This window comes from Diaporthe amygdali, assembly GCF_026229845.1.
Source record: "Diaporthe amygdali strain CAA958 chromosome Unknown NODE_51_length_283962_cov_64_506962, whole genome shotgun sequence".
Taxonomy (NCBI): domain Eukaryota; kingdom Fungi; phylum Ascomycota; class Sordariomycetes; order Diaporthales; family Diaporthaceae; genus Diaporthe; species Diaporthe amygdali.
In genome coordinates, this window is record NW_026517071.1 from 85,907 (window position 1) to 106,261 (window position 20,355).

Consider the following 20,355-nt stretch of genomic DNA (forward strand, 5'->3'; position numbering starts at 1 on the left):
GTTGGGTCGTAGGACTATACGAGCATCAGCGTGGCCCAGGGTGAGGGGGCTGAGACCAGTCTGCCCAATCCCCGGTCTGCTTGGCCTCACCAGGCCGAGACCGACCACGTTGTACCAACATGAAATCCTTGGCGCTTATCATTTCGCCTTCTATCCAGTCATTTTCAATGGGGTCGGTGCTTAAGGAACGGTAACGTCGATTTGAGGTTGGGTCAGGCCTCTCACGATGGATTTCCTGGGGCGAAGGCCCTTTCAATCCGAAGGCCCTTGAACCGAAACGCGGAGGCGAACGCAAACATGAGGCCTACGATGAGAGATGGTCACGACCTTCATTGAGTTTTGCAATACCGTCTTTGTGCGCTAAAGAGAAAGATGCTATCGATCTCCACAGAGCATCGCAGTCATGGAAGAAGTTATAAAAGGGTCGACTCCCTCTCATCGAAAGACAGAATTGAAGACATCAATCACAACAACAACAGCATCACAACAACAACTACTACACACAACACAACCACAAACACTCATAACTTTTTACTTCCAACCAACCTTTCCAAACATTCAAAATGCGTGCCACTACCTCCATCATCTTCATCGCTGGCCTCATCAGCACCGCCTTCGCTGCCGACACCATCCAGTTCTCTGACGATGCTTGGTATGTAGCAGCCATGCCTCATAATGGCGACAGCCACTTGTGATAGTCCAAAAGTCAACTAACCTGGCACAGCAAGGACCAAATCGCCAAGGATGGCTTCGGTGGCCTCTCCACCGGCGACATCCCCATCCTCGACAATGCCAAGTCGATCAAGGTTGACTCCTTCTCCGACGTCTGGTTCGCCTACCAGGACAGCGATGGTGACAACTGCAAGGGAGACCTCCTCACCCGTCTGGACAACGACGAGTGCATCAAGACCACTGACCTTGGAATTGGCTGCACCCGCCTGTGCGGTGGAGGACTCGGCGGTGGCGACTGCGCCTCGACCACTGCCTAAGTGTGGACAGTGCTATCTGCATCGAGGGCGGCGGGTTACGCTCTCTTCAGCATAAATGACAGCGAGGCGAATAGAGTTGCATGGATAGAGTTTGAAAATACAATATAGAGTATAACATTTTGGACTTGAAAAGCTATGATGCTCTTCACATGATTACATGAAGTGATTTGTTTTCCCATGTGAAGAGTGTAACTTGCATTTCGCTCTATCCTATACAGGTGCCCTTACTGAATAGGCATGCCATTCAAAATTTGCCCAAACACAACACCGCTTGAGCTACTAATGGTTGACCCGAATTTGGTCCGATAACGCTGTATGAAGTTCCCATACGCGGGAAGAGTTCGCCGACGACAGCAGAATCGCACAATTCGGTGGCTCAGCCTTCTTCATCGTGCGTAAGACAAAGCAAAACATACCCGGATGAATGATCCTTTCACGTATTGTCCAACTTGGCCTGCATGAATATTATTGTTTTCGGCTGATAGTGGCGTCGGCTCGGAAAGACTGTAAACCCGTCAGCTCGCCGAACATCTCGACCGCATCAATCAGACGCAAGTACCCACCGACCCTGCACCGGCTGGTTTCACAGCAAACTCATAGCCATAGCCTGACCAATTGAAACTATGACTCGGTCCGCCCGCCGGCTCCTCCCATCCCTTGCCACCGGGGTAGCACACATAATATGAAGGATAGGTACCCAGCCAGAATAATTCAAAAGGCTGATGGATAGAGACTCCCACAATGACTCCCTCGGGAGATTTATACTGTACCCAAGCGTCCCAGGGACCGTTGCCGTAGCCCCCCAACTTCATCTGGAAGTCCAACGTGGAAGTACCCATGATACCATTGGCGCCTTTGAGGACCTGTTCGGGTGCCGAAGTCTCGTTGTCAATCGCGTTGTGGGTCGGCGAATAGTACGAGAGAAGGGTCCAGTCACTCCCAGAAAAGTTGGCAAAGTTAATGATGTATTCGCCGCCGGGCGGTGGGTTGGCGAACAGAGCTACATTGGTCGAGTTGTTCTTTTTGTTGAATGGATTGTTGCCGTTCTTCATCTCAAGTTGAAGTGACTTGTACTTCTCCTTGGCCTGAAGTCATTTAGTGATTACAACTCAAATTAGTGTAGTATAGCGCAAATGAGGGCCTTACGTCGACTGTCTCAGCGAGAAGACCACCCAAGGCTAGGAGCGCATCACCCCCAGCGACTTCTAGTGCCTCCGCCAACGCCTCGACGCCAGCCTCCTCGGCGGTCCAAACAACTGCATCTTCGATGGTCAAAGAAATCGAATCCTCGATCGTAGCGTGGTAGAAATTCTCAATGGTGTGACCTTCTACAGGGACATCTATCAGAGTCAGAGTCCGCATGGCTTCTTCGAGTTCTTCGCCATTGGCTTGCATCTGCTGGAAAAAGTTGATCACCGATCGCGGGACCGGGCGAGGGCGGAAAGCCATGGATACTGAGGATTCGTTGCCATCGGCGCTGAGACAACGTTTGGTCTCGTTTAGAGGGTCGAAGAGGGCGGCAGGTGAAGGTACTGGTTCATCAGGAACAAAAGGGGCGCGAACATTGACGCCGAAAATGCCGAAATACCATTTACCATCGGCGGCTGGCGCTGCGTACGTTCGGTTGGACATTGCGATTGAAATGAGGGAAGATTATGGCTGGGGGTAATGTCTCTGATGAAAAAGAGAGAGGAGCAGGGAGTTTTGAAGCTGAGTGTCGAGTTGACTTTGCTTCCATTATATAGGTATGTTGTCTAGATAGAGTCAACATGTGGTCCTTGAAAAGAACTCCCTCCGCCACCAGCGTTCGGACTCCACCCAAGGCTTTCAGCCGTAGCTCAATCGAATAGCATCATGAAAAGCGCCAGAATGTTTACGGTGGTCATCCGGTCATTACTGGCTTTGGGCTGAGGTGAGACATTGAGCTCGTGTCTGATCTTTGGCTGGTCGTTAGTTCAGCCGCAAATGGTTTCAGCCCTATCAATGTGGCCGCATTGAATGCCTATCTGCGTGAGATTATCAAGAGATATTTGTGGATGGAAACGCTACGGAAGTCATCAAGAATGTAGGATAAATTATAAATGAAAGGCGCAGTGGGTAGATGAGCCCATCAACGGATTAGGGGTAAGGGTAACTTGAGGGAAGTAGAGCGAGGGGAGTATCACAGATGAGTGAAGTATGCCTGTAACCTGCTCAGCTGGATTAGAGGGGGAAACGTGGGAAGGAGGAGCTGAAAGGGGCGGGGGCAGATACGAGGACTAGGTGAGCTTTCTCTCCCTTTGATACAACTTGGATCCCCGATAACTAGTTCAGAGAGGTCGTCAGTGGTGCGTTAAAGGGTGTGGGCTAGAGCTGAATAAAACGTAGAATTAAAAGAAATACCGGCATCAGTGTGGCGGTGTGTGAATACACGGGTATGTCCTTCAAACCCTCCCCAATCATCACGGCTTGTTGAGAGCCTCTCCACAAGTATGTCTTGCCACATTCTCTGCCCAACAGGACATCAACCACGCCTATCTACTTCCGCTCCCACAACCCCCAATCAAAAACCGAGGGCCAAACCAGCGCGAAGCTTGGACATGCTAAACATGCTTTCACTTTCTCATCTGCAATTCTTATCTGGAAGGCGGTAAGCTACCGTTTCCTGGCGCGTAATGAGTATGCCTATCCGCCTAATCCCGGCATTAGGCCATGAAAATACACTGTTGGCAGTAGGCCTCAAGCAGGCCGGGGCGGAGCACAAGCAAATCAAATGGCTTCGCCAACGTTCTGATCAGGCTGGGACCACCTCCTATAGCGACCTGCATAGATTACTAAGGCAGCTAAACCAACTCAACATCTCCCGCGAATGAATCAATCTAGTACACACTACTTCGATATTCAGGATTGATCCTTAACAACGCACGCACTCGCCCCTAAACTTAAGTGGGAATACGCATGTAAAGAAGCAATTGGACTAGCGAGACGCACCCAGCCACCCTGAGGCTTGCAACTAAAGATGCCTACCTAGGTGCTAAGGAGTTATCTACCTAGGTACAATAGCAATTTCCAGTCCCCATCTCTTATCGCTCGTAGTTCCAGCTCACTGTTCAATTTCCGTAGGCGTCCAAGTGCGCGACCGCCGCTTAAACCGCTCTTCAGGATTATCCAGTTCATGCTCGAGACTCCACTTCTTTGTGTACTTCTCAAGCTCATCCCGTATGTCCAAGCACTGCACGCGCACAACACTGAGCAACCTCCCATCGTCACGTTTCCACGTCGCTGCAGGAACAACGCCACAATTCGTACAGATGAGGAACTCCGCTGTACCTGTCCCCATACGATAGCGATTGACGGAGCCGGCAGTTTTGATGCTCAAGGCGCCTGCAGCATCGGAAGTGAACGATCCGCCGTGCAGCCTGCAGAAGCCACACTGGCAGGCCCTTGCTCCGAGCTCGGATGGTGTCTTCTGGGTCCGTAGATGAACTTTTATCCCGCCGCAGTGGCAGGCACCGTGGTAGTCCATGTGTTTCGATTGGGTGTCCTTCTGTACACTTGCTGGGCTATCCGACATATGACGCCTCTGGGCGGAAACAATTACAACCGGACTGCGATACACAGACTGCGTCGGCCATGTTCGAAGAGTTGGGCTGGCCTTTCCGCTTGAGTTCCGGACCTGGGCAGCCAGAAAACTCGTCTTTCGCAGCACGCGCATCTTGCATGTGGTTTGATTGCTAGATTTGTGAGTGCAGCTTCGAAGAGATGAAAGTCAGGCAGTTCAGAGGCTACCTGGCGAGGACGCGGAACAGGTGAGATGCGGGGGACTGGCTTTATGAAATCAGAGTTGAGATAAAGTAAGCTGCGTATTGACCAAGGGCGTGTCCTTGGGTGCCATTGACATGCAATCCCCCTCATCTTCAAGGGTTGTCTGAGAGCCTTCCATTCTTCCTCATTAGTAAGCTAAGCCGCTGCAAATTGGCCATTGTAATTGGAAAAGTTTTATCGGCTTACCAGCAAGACATAGCAGGTTCTGGCTGCTTATTTGTACTGCGGATTCTGCCTGGATTAACAAAACCTGTACCTTCGAGACCCTTGACTTGCTCAGGTGTGATCTCGAGCTGTGCCATATTTAAAGCTGGCGGAAAGTCGACTTTAAAAGCTTAAATATCGCGGAAACTTCGGTGCTAAATCTCCCATAGTCTAGACTACATCGACATTCGGGATCGATGCTCTCTGATATGGACACCAGCACTTAAGTCCAAGCAAGAGTACCTATATGCCCAAGTAGGAGTCCCTGTTTAGCCTCAGGCGCACTTGCCTGAATCTTAGACACAGACATCGTCACTTCAGACCGTAGAAATATAGAAGCCTCAAACTCTGCATAGCTGGAATCAAACAGAAAGATGTGGCTGACTTGGGAAGACCCTCATTGAATACTTCTTCCTAAGCTAGTGAAAGTGCCCTGCCTCGTACCTAGGCTTCAGCCTTTTTGGCCAGCCTGTCTGAACGTCGAAGCGTCTGAGAGACACCATTTCTCGCTCTCAGAGACAGACTCCTATTCCCTGAACGAGGGACTGCAGCACGAACAGACGCATGGTCAGTGTTACCTTCATTCTCTTTGATCTGTTTTTTGACAGCCCGTTCGTATATATCACAAAGTACGATTTCCTTCACAAGTATCTCATTCAAGTATTGGGAGGGTACGAAAGAGTCAGCTTTTTGATTTGGGTCTGCTTGGTAGCGTAAGCTAATACACCAGATGATTCCTTACCATGCTCTTTAAACTTTGCAACAACCACTCCTGCTGTGAATGCGCCCCCCCCCCTCGGGGGCAGCATGTATGAGTTGCATCGGAGACACCCGACGCCGCGATTATTCAGATTTTGGACGACTTTGACTGAGCCACATGGCCTGGGCGAGTGGGTCCGTACTATCTAGAAGAGCACACATGATGACATTTTTTGATATTCCAGGGTTGAAGAAAAGGATGTGAAGGACTTGAATGCTCGCTGAGCAGGTGTGCTGAAAGTTGCTTCACTCTCGACCAGATGTTCGGTGAAGGATTCAGTTGACGGCTGGACAGAGACTACGCAGCGTTGAACCTGCCCATAATTTTCGCGATTGAAGTCTCGCGAAAATTTGAGCTTTAGCAATATAAACATCTGTGGCTAAATGCAGTTGCTCTTCGCTTGGTGAGAGTTTGGAGGTGCCTGTGTTGCTAAGGTACCCAGGTACCCTGTTTTGCCTGCCGTCATCTTGGCAAAGGTCTGGGGAAGTACAGGGGAGCCCTGTCACTCTCAGCCCACCTTGCACGCGGGAAACGAACACCTTGGACTATCTGGACTGGACTACCTGTTGCCCTTGTTTGGAGCTCCCTACCAGTGACTGGAGCTCAGCTCAACCCACAACCAAAGCATCGCCTCGTCGACATTATTTTGACCCAGTCCCCAAGGACCATATACTCCACCGCTTCAATCCGATTTGCCACTTGCTCTGTGGACATTTCCGAGCCCCAATCAACTCCGCCAACCGACTTACAAGGTGGGCTGCCATGGCCGACGCCCAGAGCAAAGCAGAGAAGCTCGCCGCGGCGCGCAAGAAGGCCGAGGAGCTCAAGAAGAAGAAGGCCGCCGGCGCAAAGGCCAAGAAGGACAAGGCACCGGCAGAAAAGAAGGAAGATGAAGCCGCAGCCGTGGCTGAGCCTACAGAAGAGAAGCCCAAGGAGGAGGCGCAGGACGAGGAGGCTGCCCCCGTCGAACCGTCCACCCCAGCCGAGGCAGAACCCACCACAACTGCCAGCCCATTCGCCCCTACCGATACCGAATCCCCCGCGCGAGCAGGTGGCGCGACGTCAGAGTCCACAGCGGAGCTCGAGGCCAAGCTGTTGGAGCTGGAGAAGGAGCTGGACGCTGTCAAGGGAGAAAGGGACGAGGCGCAATTGACCGCGGACGCGCTAGAGAAGAAGGTCGTGTCACTCGAGCTGCTGCACAAGGAGGACGAGTCACAGATCAACCGTCTACAAACAGACCTAGCCGAGGCCAAGAACGAGGCCGTCGACCTGAAGAACAAGCTCCAAAAGTCCGAGGCCGAGGTCCTACGGCTGAGCAAGCAGGAGAACCAGGACAGAGGCGGCACCGACAACGACCACCTGGACGAGCTGGAGGACGAGGAGCGCAAGAAGCTGGAGGCCCGGATAAGGCAGCTGGAGTCGGAGAACTCGGACCTCCAGAGAGGCATCTGGCAGGAGAGGCGGCGCGACATGCAGCCGCCCATGGACGACGGCACGGGGCACTTCACCAACGTGCCGCTGTCGCCATCTACTGCGCGGAAGCAGGGCGGATTCGGGGACTTCTTCACGACTGGGCTCAACGCGCTCACTGGTGGCGGCGGGCACGAGCACCAGGACGACGATGGGTTCCTTGATGATGACGAGGACTTCGACGAGGACGCGTTCCGCAAGGCACAGGAGGAGACTGCCAAGGCGAGGATTGAGAGGATCAAGGAGGTCAAGAGGGGACTGAAGAATTGGGAGGGATGGAGGCTGGACCTTGTCGAGGGGAGGAGAGGTGGTGGGGAGGGCCTAGGGGAGATATTCGAGATTTGATGGGATCAAGGGGCCGTCTGCCTTTTGCTGATACTCGTGATGACGGTAATGAAGCATTCTATAGAGCCTTACAGGCAAGATACATGTTCTACTGGCTACTGAATACTGCTGCATCCAAAACACGGCCGTGGTGGTGCTGAATGGCTTCAGGTACTGTCCAGGTGTACCGCGACAGCTGCCACAGCACAGCTAAAGGGTACGGAGGTACTTGGGCACTTGGTCCTAACCCTGGTGAACCCAAGAGAAAAGAAAAGTGGGTCCCAAATTCGTGCACTCGCCCCAGAGGACAAACTCCACCACCCCGCGAATTTTGCAACGCTGGCCTGCTCTGGCCTGCTCTGGCCTGCTCTGGCCTGCTCTTCCCGCGCTGCTCCCTCGTCTCTTTTCCACTCGCCCTCCCGGTGCGCCGATTTCTATCAATTCCTTCAAAACCACCGCCTCGCCCGCTGCTACGCGCACTGGGATTGCATTCTAACGCGTGTGGCGATCATCCCTGGAAAGAGGCACACGCGCCCTTTGCACTCGCAACACCTGCATTGTGCAGTGATCACAAACACAATCCTCTTGTAAGAAGACAAAACACATCAACCTCAGTCTCACTCTCACCGTACTTCCTCCTATTCACCTCATCCGCCGTCCCACCAAGCCACGAGACATGTGTCAAGGGCTCATAATTCTAACATGCAACGCCAGACTGAGTCGATCGGGCTCAATGCTCTCGCAGCCCAGCTGCCCTCACTAAAAGTAAAGCCCACGCCCGCCATCTCGCTCATCAAGGCCATCGTTGATTAAGTCTGTCGAGTCCAGGCCAATCTTGCAGCATTTTCGGATGATCCCTTGGACAATCCACGATGTCATCATTGAATATGGATCCGAACCTCTCCGCGGCCATGCACCCCCAGCAGGTCGCCGTGGCCGCCAACAACCTGCAGCAGGGCGCTCACCCCAACATCTTGCCGCACCAGACCACTCCCACAACACATCACGGCCCTGGACGTCCCCCTAACTCGGAAAAACAGCTAGTCATTGACGGTCGCCGCTTCCAGCGCCTCGAGGACACCGTCAACAAGCTGCTCGAGCTCACCCAGCTCATGATGAACCGTCAGGAGGAGCTGAACGACATCATGGTCCAGCGCCAACAGAACCTCCAGAACCAGGTCTCCTTCACCGAGGAGCGCCTGCAGCTCGCCATGGACAACAGCGGCCACCCAGACGGTGAGGGCGAGGACGACGATGAAGACGATGACGACGACGAGGAGCGCGACCCGCCGGACATGGCCTACCCTCCCCTTGGCATGCAGTTCCGTCCAAACTTTGGCGCCAAGAAGGCTCTGGAGGGCTTGCTAGACAACATCAACCTGTGGGCTAAGGAGCACGGGTACAAGTGTGCTACCCTGCGGAGCACTCAGAAACCTGGCGAGCGTGTTCGCGTCGCCATCCGATGTGCCCTGGGCGGCGAGGCCAGGTACAAGATGACTGACGAGAACGGGGAGACGCTGATTCGGACAAAGAGCGGCCAGCTGCGGAAGCCCTACCGCAAGAGAACGAGCAAGAAGACCGGGTGCCAATTTGGATTCATCCTCGGAGAGACCGGCCAGGGTACCAACATCTTCGAGGTCCGCTACCACCCCAATGGAAGCCCACCTCACAATCACCCTCCCATGGAATTTTAGACCAAAACCAACGAGGCGTCGACTACAAACGCGGGTTCCTCAGGACCCAAATCACGCAATCCTACGGTGGCTACCCCGGGAGCGAAATGGGCGGCGCCTCTCGGCTCGACGATGGCTGCGATACCAAACTCATTTGGCTTGAACACACTCGGAGAGCTTGCAATTTATAGCTCTGCATTACTGCAGCCCGCACAGCAGGGCCTTGGTCTCCCTGCGACGGCAATATCATCGTCAATTCAGCAAACCCAGGCGTCTAGCATATCTGGGGGCCCATCTAACCACGAGGGCCGGCCACGCCCTGGCGAGGAAGAGCCCACTAGCTCAGCGCCTTTGCAGTATTATCAGGACTGACGGCAACTCTTTCACAGAACGGCCGCATGTCCATGCTTGGCACAGCATCATTCGGACAGGAGATCCCTGCCCGCTTCCAAACAGCGAAATTGTGACAGTGGGGACCAAAAGACAGTCATATTGAGTCTGAGCACGGTCTTCCAATTATCTCATATGGACACTTTCCTGTGGAGTTGGAGTCTTTCGGCCTCGTGTAACATAGCGATGATTCCATGAGGTGATCTCTTGATCGGGTACATGTGGCACAATCATCATCAGCGTAAGGCGTTAGGACAGCAGACCGGAAGGAATTTGGTAATTTGATAATTAGGACATCATTCATATGCCACCCCTTTTCATTCCACTGGTCAAGGATAGTGAAGTTATGATAGTGTTGCTGTCTCCTTCCCATTCTTACTCCCATCCATGGTCGAGTAATGCTCGTACAGTTGTCTTCATGTGTCTCCAACTCGTAGCCACTAATTCAGAGCAGCCAGGTATCGATCGCGGCCTTCTCCCTTGTTCTTACACAGTCGTAGACTTCTGTCTACAGGCAGTCATCGTCGTTCATCCATCTCACATTATTAGAAGCGCCCAAGTCAAACTCAGATTCGCAACACTAGTAAATCGGCAGCAACAAATGCAATTCGGCGTAAGACAAAGCACCACATTGCAGAGAATGGGAATATGACAGGACATATGGCGCTACGCAATGTCGTCTTCAAGGTGGGTCACATCGTCCCCGCAGGAACTCGGCACCACGCCAACAGGCCCAGACAGCGCAAAAAGGATCCGTATTCATGCAGAGAATGGTTCTAGAATCACCGAGTATGAAGGGATCTCCATTCAAAAGAGCGCGGGGCTGCTCTCAGGTCTCTCCTGTTTTCTCACCTCGTATCTCTGCGCTCAAGCTACAATCGTGAACTCTCTCACTAGGATGGCCAAAGTATTCATGTAAGAGCTGCATGATCTACTCTTGTGAATGTCGCAGATGGGCTTTCTAACAATAAGGCCGTAGTGTTGGCGGAACCGGCCATACCGGCGGTGCTCTGCTAGACCTGATGCTGCAAAAGCACCCACAGCTCAAAGTCAAGGTTCTAGTCCGCGATGAGGATAAAGGAGCGAGGCTGAAGGGTAAATACCCAACCGTCCAGACCACCGTCGGCGACCTATCCAGCAGTCAGACCCTGCAAGACGAGGCGCGCAACGCAGACATCGTCATCAACGCAGCGCCGGACATCACGCACCAGGATGGCATAGAAGCCATCCTGTCCGGGCTCAAAGACAACAGTCGGCTGCGAAAAGGCTTTTATCTCCACCTCTCCGGCGCGGCCACCTTCTACACCAAGGACCCCAACGGCCTCAAAGAGGGCCGCATCTGGGACGACGTGGCCGATATCGACGAGATCCTCAACCTCGACCAAACCTACACGCATATCCCGACCGACAATGCCGTCCGCTCGGCCAGCGCGGATGTCTATGTCGCCATCATCTCGCCCGTTGGCATCGGCGGCATCAGCCCCTCCCTCGAGCACCCCATCCCCCTGACAACGGGGCCCCTGCTGAGCACGGCGCGCGCCTTCGGCTCCGGGTTCCAGATCGCCGGCGGCGAGAACGAGAGCGGCTGGGTGCACGTGCTGGACCTGGCGCGCGCGTTCCTGCTGCTCGTCGACAACGCCCTCGAGGCCCTCGCCGCTGCCGGCGAGACCAGACAGCCCGCCGAGCCGGCCGGGTTCCCGCTCTGGGGCCCCAGGGCGTACTACTTTGTCCGCGCCGAGGACATCCCCTTCCACGCCCTGCAGGCCGCGCTGGTCCCGCCGCTGCACCGGCTCGGCGTCATCGCGTCGGACAAGGTCGAGAGCGTCACGCACACCCGCGCCGCGCGGACCTGCCTCGCTGGGAGTGCCGAGTTTGACCCGGACGCGCCGCTGCCGCCGCCCGACTCGTGGGTTATCCACCTTGCGACCTGGTTTGGGATCAATATGCGGGTGCGGTCTGAGCGGTTGGCGGCGCTTGGGTGGAAGCCGGTTGAGAAGAGCATCCTTGAGGACTGGGAGGTGGCTATTCGAGAGTTTCTGAGGAGGGAGGCCGCCACATAGGGTGTGTATGAGCAATAATTTATGCGTATTCAGGCTGTCCTCGGGATGTATGTAACTGGAATTTATGGTGCCTGCTGTATGGACAGGCAGTTGGATGCCTGAGGTGGGCACAAGATGCCCATCTGTGTGCAATACCGCATGTGAGTAGATGAGCCTGACACGTCGACGTCTTACACATTCATACGTTGTCACGCGATGCATTTAGCTGGCACCACCTTTTTACCATTATGTTGACTCCTCCTACCATACAAAGTCAAGAAATGGCTTTGTGAAAGCATAGGAAAATGAATTGCCACAGCGGTGTCGTTCCCAAGTCCATTGCATGACTCTCGCAGAGGTTCTTGAGGGCTTCGATCCCTCAGGAGTGTTTCTCTATATGAGCTGACTGGGGCTGAATTATATAAGCAAGCACAGCCATGCTCTTCAGGCGGGTCCAAAGTCCAGGCAGAGACCCCGCCTACCCAATCCATCATTCTTACCTTGGTGAGTTGGCGTTGATATCTTACGGCCCCGATGTCCACCCATCACACATCCGGGGTGGAATGCCAACCACAGCCTATTTTGGGTGTCAATCATAATGAGGAATTATTGACAATCAGTCTACCGGATGACTGGCGGGCGGATTCGCCACTGGACCAGCAGGACTGGTGTCCGACGTGTTTTTGGGATGGTTCTTGGGACAGCCTTCTCCTACGATCAAAACAGCGGGCATCGGCGGTTGACAGGCTGAACCGGGCCAGTCTTCGAGCTTCTGCGTCAGAAAACAGACTATGCTGCGCTGTACTCCTTGGTCTTTTGTCTCATGCTGACGGCGGTGGCCACGAGCGCATTCAGCTCAGCGACGATGTCGACTCATGGGTCCGCCTCGATGACTGCGAAGGTTGGGGAGCTCATACCGACATGGGTCATCTCTTCAAATTATTTGCGAGCACTTCAAGGACACCGCCCCCGGGAGTTCCTGTCTTTGCCCCAGATGACCCACCTCCTACGGACACTGGTTCGTCTAGGAGCTTTGCTTGGGCGACAGATCAGATCGAACATTGTTTCATCGACCACCTTGAGTGTCGGTTGCCAGAAGGAGAATCCTCTGATTTCACACCGTCCAGACTTCTATATGTTCCCCCCGACCCTCGAGATCCACTGTGCTTGCGACTCCGGTCTGACATTCCAGAACGGACCAAGTACGCAGCTCTGAGTTACTGCTGGGGAAAATATGAGACATGGCCACTCTGTCGTACCACCCGTGAGAACCTTTTCAATCATTTGGGTGGGATCCGCCCGGAGGAATTACCTCTGGCCCTTTCGGATGCGGTGGTTGCCACCCGGCGGCTAGGCCTGGAGTATCTGTGGATCGACTCCTTGTGTATCATACAGGATGACGAAAAGGACTGGCAGATTAAGTCTTTGCAGATGGCCACGGTGTACACCCACGCCTATGTCACACTTTTCGCGGCTCATGCCGCAAATACCGACACGGGAATATTCTGCCATCGCGAGAAGGAAAGCCTAACGCACATCCTCACCATCAGATTTCGCGGCGAGAGTTACCCTATATGGGCCTTCCATGTCCCCCAAGAGAGCGGGAGGATCGAGCCCAGGCTGCTGGCAGATATCTGGCGGGGATCTTTAGAAAGGAGTCTGGAGTACCCAATATTCAATAGAGCATGGGCATTCCAGGAAAGGCTGGCCTCGAGGCGGGTGCTGTTTTTCGGCAAGGAAGAGCTCATCATGGAATGCGCGTCCGGGTGTGTGTTTGAGGAGAGCATTTATCGGATGCAGCCGCCTCGACTGAGCGATAAGACGCTCAAGGAAGCCTACGCAGACGGGATGACCTCCTCGCGCAAGACATGGTGGGAAATCGTCTTCACGTACAGCCACCTCAAGCTCACAGTCCCCACCGACAGGCTTTCAGCAATTGCTGCTGTTGCGCAGCGCCTCGCCCAGCACAACCCAACAGACGAATATCTCTGTGGGCTGTGGCGAAAATCATTCCTCAGCGATCTGTTGTGGGAACGGGTCTTGAATAATCTCGATAGAGGTATTGCCCCTATTATTGTCGCAAGGTGGGGTCCTGAATCCTACGTCCTACCCTACGTTGCGCCGTCGTGGTCGTGGATTTCCTTTCGAAGCAAAGCAAGGAACATCTCACACATCATAGAGCCTCTTAGCACGGTTCTCGACATCCATCTTGATTACAGGGATCACAGCAAGTTTGGTCGCGTCTCTGGTGGTTTTGCGAAGATACAGGGTCCGGTGGTCGACCTTAATTGGCAAGTGCGAGCCCATTGGTACTATTCTCAATTTATCGACAGTGAGCAGGAAATGACTTTGGCCGACAATCCTGATCAAAAAGCCGCCTTCTCAGTTGACTACGACTTCTACAGCGGTGTGCGGGCACCAAGCCCTGGATGGAGAGTTCGAGTCCGCTGCTTACTGATCGGTTTCGATGAGGATGGCTCGATTGGGGCTGTCATTTTGTTCCGTATCGGGCAGACCGATCGTTACTGGCGCCTGGGTATCGTACATGGCAGTCTGACTTTGACCGATCGCGATAGCATCGACTGGAGAGCAGTTCTTGATCTGCACAGTCGTATCGAGACCTGTATCATTCAATGATCATTGTTGATCGCCCTTCTTCATTGCAGGGCGTCCCCAAGAGTGACCGGTCTTCTAGAGGGCTACTAGAAGTGATCTTTCAATTGTGGCTTGAGGTTCCAGCATGACAAGTAGGAATCATTCCAGATGAAAACTAACACAGAGGCGCAGGTTCCCTCTTCACTAAACTGCTTAAGAGCATCTTCGCGGCGCATATTGACTCTTCCATCATTCTTCTCTGAATAGCCACGCCACAAATTGCGCCTCATTGAGATCCTTCGGGACCATGCTCTTCTCTGTGATCCATTTTGTAGAGTATAAGCCATAACTCATGTGGTCAGTTGGCTTCAACGAAAGCCATTTCACCCACCGAGTTGCGGAACTGTCCTCACCATCACAACAGACCCTTGCCTTGTACGCTTTCTCTGCAAACCTACTCGCCCGAGCCTGATCTCCATGAGCGATACAGATCTGAAAAGCGTCGTAATAGAGACTGCAGCTACGCGCGTCACCGTGCCCATCGAATTCCTTGTCCACAGCTTGAAGTAGAGTGTGACAGTCTCTGAGACTCTGCGCCGGCTTGGTCCTTTGGCGGAAAAGATCGCAAATAGCACTATCTAGCTGCCGAAATAGAACGCGGCGATCGTCGCTGGCCTGAAGCTCAGCAGGGGGTAGTGTGCATGTCTTGCAGTCGCATTCGAAACCATAATTCTTTCTGAGGAAGGCTCGTCGGACTTTCGATGGACCTCCATGGTCATACTGGATCGTGATTTCTTCGCCGGCCTTGATTGGTCTGATTGCGTGGATGGTCTCGTGTTTCTCATTGTCGTTCCAGTTGTGATGAGAGTTTGGAAGGCAGCTATGGTTGATGAGACAGATCGAAGCGTACACTCCGCTCGTGGAAGAACCTGGCCCACAAGGCAGAGCATTCGTCTTGAATATGCTGGTGAGGGTATATTTGCCTGGGAAGTTATTGTGAAGAGAGAGGATTTGTCGTTGCTCAATCTTGGCCATGGTTTTGAACTTTCTAGCTAGGATTGGCTCCGATACCAGAGGTGACATGGATTCCACTGTGAGAAGCGGCTTCTCATAGAGAATCCGAGTGCCTTTAGATATTTCGATACGGGCGAACAGCCCTTTTCCCTTTCCAGGAATGTCCTTGACTTCGAACAGGGGTAAATTGCGCTCTCTCTCCGGATCATCGCCTACGGGACAATCAGCGATGCTCATGGGAATCTCGCTCCCATCCGGCTGTGAAGGAGAAAATTAGAACAGGAAAACAACTAGTGTGAAAGACAAATAATTTCTATACATACCTTCTCGTAGGATCTGAGCGATTCGTTGACCTCATTCCAATCGTAATAGCCCCACTCGTCGAAAGCCTCACTCCAGAATTGAATTCGAGAGCCAAACCTGTCTTTTGCGAGACGTGCAACACCCTTGATATAAGCCTCGACGCGAGACTCTATCGCAATTTGACCAGAGATCTTGGCGCTAAAACGAAGGAACTTGTGGCCCTCAAGAGGCAGCATTGGGTGTTCGCCTGCTTTGAAGAGGATATAGTTGGACTTAATCTCGAGTTGGTCATCTTCAAAGTAGCACATTTTAATGAGGTCGATGAAGCGACTCCAGACCAGTTTATCAGCGACGTCTCGCGAAAGGCGAGGAACCATGTCGAAGCCTGCATCAATGCCCATTATTTAATGCTGAGATGAAATCAGGAGAAATGAGGTGTGGTGATGAAAGGAAACAAAAGAAAAAGACATTCTGAGACGAAGGAAATTTTCTCGATCTTCTTAAGTCTGCCGATGTGTAACCATCCTGAAGTCCTTCCGTTGGCTTTTCAGTAGGCCTCCTGCATCATGTTGCCATGCCACTTCATCACACTTCTGCGCTAGCCTGAAATAGAGCCTCCCTACCCTGTGGACAATATCATCTCGCAGGGCAGGACGATAGAGGTGATATCGTTGGATCATGATCGACATCTTGCTTTTCAGCGGGATGAGTCGACGACGATGAATGTCAGTTGATTATTCTCGAGAATGAAAGGGCTCAAATCAGGCACTAAGGCAGTAAATCATTAAATCAATCAACAAGCTGTACTCAGTAAAAAACGGCACATTGAGACAATTCGTGTATATGTATTATTTGCGACGCGGTCCGCGCTGCTGCCTTCGTGATTGGCCATGTCTACAGTGCCGCACTGGCAGCATCAGGTCCAGAGCGGCACCTAGTTAGCAAGCCTCGCAGAACCTTTCCCGACTGCTAGGTAATAATCAGGTAGTTTTACATACTATATATCCTAGTTGAGGAGGTCCTGACCAATCACAGCAGGTATATAAATCAAGGAACTGGTTGTTGGGTGGCGCAGCTATGTGGCCATAACTCACCCACGTAGCGAGATTCCTCTAGGGACACTCCTTGACCCCGCCATTCGCACTTCTGAGACTACTCTTCTTTGCAAATTACAGCTCAGCGCTCCTCCTTTCCGTCGCCAAGCTTGCTTGAATTGGGACTCCGATTGCTGCACTATCGCAGTTGGCGCGCCATGTCTTCACTCTGGGCGCAGTTTTGGGCAGCCAGGCACCCTCCCGCAGATCCTGTCCATCTTTCGTATAAGGACAAAGCCGTATTGGTCACAGGTACGTATTCTGGCGCAAGTATTGCACTTGTCTCCACGTCCCGTCAGGTCGATGCTGATGGCGCTCAGGTGCAAACTCTGGCTTGGGCCATGAAGCAGCTGTGAAATACGCTGCTTTGGGCGCCAACCCTCTCATACTTGTTGTGCGAACTCAGGAAAAGGGCGAACAGGCGCAGGCGGATATCTTTCGTCGCACGAAGTGCTCTCCCGAAATTTTCATCATCGAGACCGTGGACTTTGCCGAATTCGCATCGGTCAAAGCCCTGGGCGACCGTCTCGCAGCACACCCTCGAGTGCAACAGCTCCACGTTGCCCAGCTTGCCGCAGGTGTTGCCCAATGGCAGTATGAAATTAGCCCCGAGGGCTACGAGGTGACTTTGGCGGTGAATGTGCTCTCACAAGCACTTCTTGCCATTCTTCTGCAGCCGAGGATGCGCGCAGCTGCAACAACGGCCACTCCTGATGGGTTCGTGCCTCACCTGTCGTTCTTGCATAGCATCGCCGGGTTTGAGGTTACGGCAGACTGGCTTCCAGCTTGGCAGTCAATAATTCAGCACTTAAACGATCGAGGGAAATGGGACCCTACTAAACAGTACTTCCTCGCCAAATTCGCGCTCTGGGGCGTGATAGAAGGTCTGATCGAGCGATACCATGAAGATGAAGCATGCCGCAACATCGTTATCAATGCTTCATGCCCCTCGGGCTGCAAGACAAACATGGGCCGCAATTTTCCCTCCTTTGTGAAGCCTATACTGGCATTGCAACATTTCATCTGTGGTCGGACAGCTGAACAAGGGGCTCGCTCTCTCGTCGGTGCCACAGCACTGGGTTCTGAGAGCAATGGTAAACTCTGGAGAAACGACAAGCTTTACCCGTAAGCAACCTTTACTTTCCAGTAGCCCGTTCGTGGACGTCTACTGACAACTTGAACACCACTTATATAGACCCTCAGACTTTATGCAAAACTCCCGCGGTCGAGAGATCCTGCAGGATACTTGGAAGGAAGCGCTGGAAATTCTTCAACAGCGTAATTTGGTTTGATTTTGAAGCTAGAAACTACAATGAAAGCTACCCTGGCCAAAGCTGTCCGTGCAAGTGATTAGTTGCAAGTACAGTGGTTGTCGAGAATACTGGCACATTGCCAAATCGATCTCTCCGTGTCTTTTGGGGGTTGTTACCTCGCTTCGCTGAGCACCCAAGCTGTCCGGGCATCTCGGGCCTCATCGATTAAAGTGTCCATGGGTAATGTTTAGACAGGACACAGATTAGGACCACAATGGAAACATTTCGTAGTTACTTAAGTAGGCAGAGGTGCAACCATGTACTACTCAAGTAATTCTTGATGAATGATTTCAGTAACAATGAAGTTCTGAGTGAAACATTTGTAAATAATTCACGTTTAAACTATCTGTCTCATCAGTAGATAGAATACGTGTATGAATTGAAGGAGGGATAAAAAAGACTATTGTTCGAGGAACTTTGAAGGGACCACACAAAGCCTCGTATATGGAACTCAGAACAAGATCACCTCATTTTTAGTATAGACGTTAGTACATTCAGTATAATAACATAAAGTCATTCGGATATTATGTAACTACAATGTACTTCTTAACAGCCCAACACTAACCAGGTAGCTCAGACATTCTTCGCACCGAATTTGCATGAAGCATGGATGGCGAAGCCATGTGATCTCCCGCCATCTCGGACTTCTTTTCAATCTGAACATTTGCTTCTTGATTCGTTGTTGAGTCTCCTCTGCGGCTTTTCCTCCGTCGCATCCACAACCAGTATGCCGCTGCACATAGAGCAAGTCCCGCAACAGGTCCCACTACCGCCCCGGCAATCCAGGCCTTACTCTCGGTCCCACTGGAAGTAGCCAGCGGACTATTTGTAGGGCTAGACGAGAAGGCAGGCGATGAGTAAGGCGGTGCTGTGTCTGAAGAAAATGTGGTCGCAGTGGCACTCGCGGTAGTATCTAATTTACGTGTCGGAAATATATTAGCGACTTTTAATCGGAGTTCCGGCGAGACGCGTGGGGTCTAATGCTTACAGATTGTGGTTTCTATGGTGGCTCCTGCCGGCAAAGTCCTATATAAAGTCCTGGCGCTCCACCCTTCCGCCATTCGACAGTCATAATTCGTGGCTGTTGGGCCAACATAGGAAAGCTGCTCGAAAATGGTCATGGCGACGCACCCATAGCCCGAGTTACTATTCAAGGACCAGGGTAAGCAGTGCTGTGTATATTTCTTCGTTGAAAGTACTGAAATTCCCAATCAGTTGCGCTTACCATGTCAGGATGTCGCCATTGCCATCTGGCAAGAACAAGGTATTCGACGAGCAATCCGTGGGAAGTACGCAACTGCCTGTTAGTGAGGTCACACATTCACCCGCGATAGTCCCAGATGTCGTCCATTCAGTATCCGCCATCATCCTCTCAGCTTTGGAGCTCCTCGTTAGCAACAAGATACATTGTAATTGAATGTTTCTCGATACATGCTGGTGTCTGGTTGTATAAACCAGCCCATGAAGCGGTCGTCAGACGACGACTGGGCAGCCACAGCCATGGGCCAAGAAAAAGCGAACGATAGAATAATATGGTGTTTTATTCTCGTAAGTTCATTTAGCCGACTCCACCGGAAGGTCTCGCTCTCGCAGGGGATCACACAGCTTGCCTGCGATCAGGACACGGTGAAAGAGACGAGAAGCACGAAAGGACAGTATTTGGGGGCCTAGCTAATATAGGGAGCTGAAAAAGTACCTGGAGGGGAAATCTGCAGCCACCTCGGTTACGCGATGTTATACGGCAGAGGCACATCTTCTCGCAACATGGAAAGTCACGTCGCACCCGGCTACTTATGCTGAGACCGCCCCCACGAGGATTCGCGGCTCTACAAGGCAAGATTGCATCTACAATCTCTGAGTCCGAGGCCGATTGGCCCCTGCCAGCGATTCAGAAGAGGCCACTGAAGACATGGGTAATACCAGCATATTGCGTGGGTGCAACGACCTAGGATGTCAGACTCAGAGCTATCCTGATAGGAGCTCCGGAGCTGAGGCTGGCAACTATCAAATGCAGCAATGGACACTTTTCACTCCTTTCGATTCTTATTGGTAGAATCGGTTTGAGATTTCATTTTGAAGGATTATGTGCAACTACGCTGAATATTACCCAGGCCCATTCCAACTCCTTATCGTGATCACAAGTACCGAAGAATTCACATTTAGCAGGACAAGGATATCTCAATGACGCTATCGCAAGGCCTCCCCCCCCCATATCTGACTAACTTTTGGCGGTGGGATCTTATCAAAGCTGAATCTCAAGGGCTTCATTACTCTATGAAGGGGCCACTCATTGCTTGGTACTTAAGTAGGCCTACACATCCCCAGGGACAGATGAGACCACTTACACATAAGGCTACGTATTCTCCTTATACACTCAGACTGC

The 20,355-nt window shown here is 52.3% G+C and overlaps 9 protein-coding genes across 9 annotated transcripts; 6 read left to right on the forward strand and 3 right to left on the reverse strand.

Moving 5' to 3' along the window:
• Positions 1–563: 563 nt before the first annotated feature.
• Positions 564–989, forward strand: J7T55_006914 (uncharacterized protein; the record flags this gene model as incomplete). Its single annotated transcript, XM_053135054.1, has 2 exons — positions 564–652; positions 725–989. The coding sequence occupies 2 exons, from the start codon at positions 564–566 to the stop codon at positions 987–989; spliced, it is 354 nt and encodes a 117-aa protein (XP_052987199.1).
• Positions 990–1,213: 224 nt separating this feature from the next.
• J7T55_006915 (uncharacterized protein) lies at positions 1,214–2,621 on the reverse strand (the record flags this gene model as incomplete). Its single annotated transcript, XM_053135055.1, has 4 exons — positions 1,214–1,300; positions 1,406–1,493; positions 1,557–2,074; positions 2,136–2,621. 4 exons carry the CDS (start codon positions 2,619–2,621, stop codon positions 1,214–1,216), a joined length of 1,179 nt encoding a protein of 392 aa, XP_052987200.1.
• Positions 2,622–4,071: 1,450 nt separating this feature from the next.
• J7T55_006916 (uncharacterized protein) lies at positions 4,072–4,683 on the reverse strand (the record flags this gene model as incomplete). The annotated part of the gene is made up of 1 exon (XM_053135056.1): positions 4,072–4,683. The coding sequence occupies one exon, from the start codon at positions 4,681–4,683 to the stop codon at positions 4,072–4,074; it is 612 nt and encodes a 203-aa protein (XP_052987201.1).
• Positions 4,684–6,519: 1,836 nt separating this feature from the next.
• Positions 6,520–7,572, forward strand: J7T55_006917 (m protein repeat protein; the record flags this gene model as incomplete). Its single annotated transcript, XM_053135057.1, has 1 exon — positions 6,520–7,572. One exon carries the CDS (start codon positions 6,520–6,522, stop codon positions 7,570–7,572), a length of 1,053 nt encoding a protein of 350 aa, XP_052987202.1.
• Positions 7,573–8,423: 851 nt separating this feature from the next.
• Positions 8,424–9,245, forward strand: J7T55_006918 (uncharacterized protein; the record flags this gene model as incomplete). The annotated part of the gene is made up of 1 exon (XM_053135058.1): positions 8,424–9,245. One exon carries the CDS (start codon positions 8,424–8,426, stop codon positions 9,243–9,245), a length of 822 nt encoding a protein of 273 aa, XP_052987203.1.
• Positions 9,246–10,287: 1,042 nt separating this feature from the next.
• Positions 10,288–11,674, forward strand: J7T55_006919 (uncharacterized protein; the record flags this gene model as incomplete). The annotated part of the gene is made up of 2 exons (XM_053135059.1): positions 10,288–10,529; positions 10,594–11,674. The coding sequence occupies 2 exons, from the start codon at positions 10,288–10,290 to the stop codon at positions 11,672–11,674; spliced, it is 1,323 nt and encodes a 440-aa protein (XP_052987204.1).
• A 607-nt stretch (positions 11,675–12,281) lies between these two features.
• J7T55_006920 (uncharacterized protein) lies at positions 12,282–14,290 on the forward strand (the record flags this gene model as incomplete). The annotated part of the gene is made up of 3 exons (XM_053135060.1): positions 12,282–12,323; positions 12,380–12,671; positions 12,846–14,290. 3 exons carry the CDS (start codon positions 12,282–12,284, stop codon positions 14,288–14,290), a joined length of 1,779 nt encoding a protein of 592 aa, XP_052987205.1.
• A 207-nt stretch (positions 14,291–14,497) lies between these two features.
• J7T55_006921 (SET domain-containing protein 5) lies at positions 14,498–15,966 on the reverse strand (the record flags this gene model as incomplete). Its single annotated transcript, XM_053135062.1, has 2 exons — positions 14,498–15,520; positions 15,586–15,966. 2 exons carry the CDS (start codon positions 15,964–15,966, stop codon positions 14,498–14,500), a joined length of 1,404 nt encoding a protein of 467 aa, XP_052987206.1.
• An 851-nt stretch (positions 15,967–16,817) lies between these two features.
• J7T55_006922 (uncharacterized protein) lies at positions 16,818–17,788 on the forward strand (the record flags this gene model as incomplete). The annotated part of the gene is made up of 2 exons (XM_053135063.1): positions 16,818–16,911; positions 16,980–17,788. 2 exons carry the CDS (start codon positions 16,818–16,820, stop codon positions 17,786–17,788), a joined length of 903 nt encoding a protein of 300 aa, XP_052987207.1.
• Between the last annotated feature and the right edge of the window lie 2,567 nt (positions 17,789–20,355).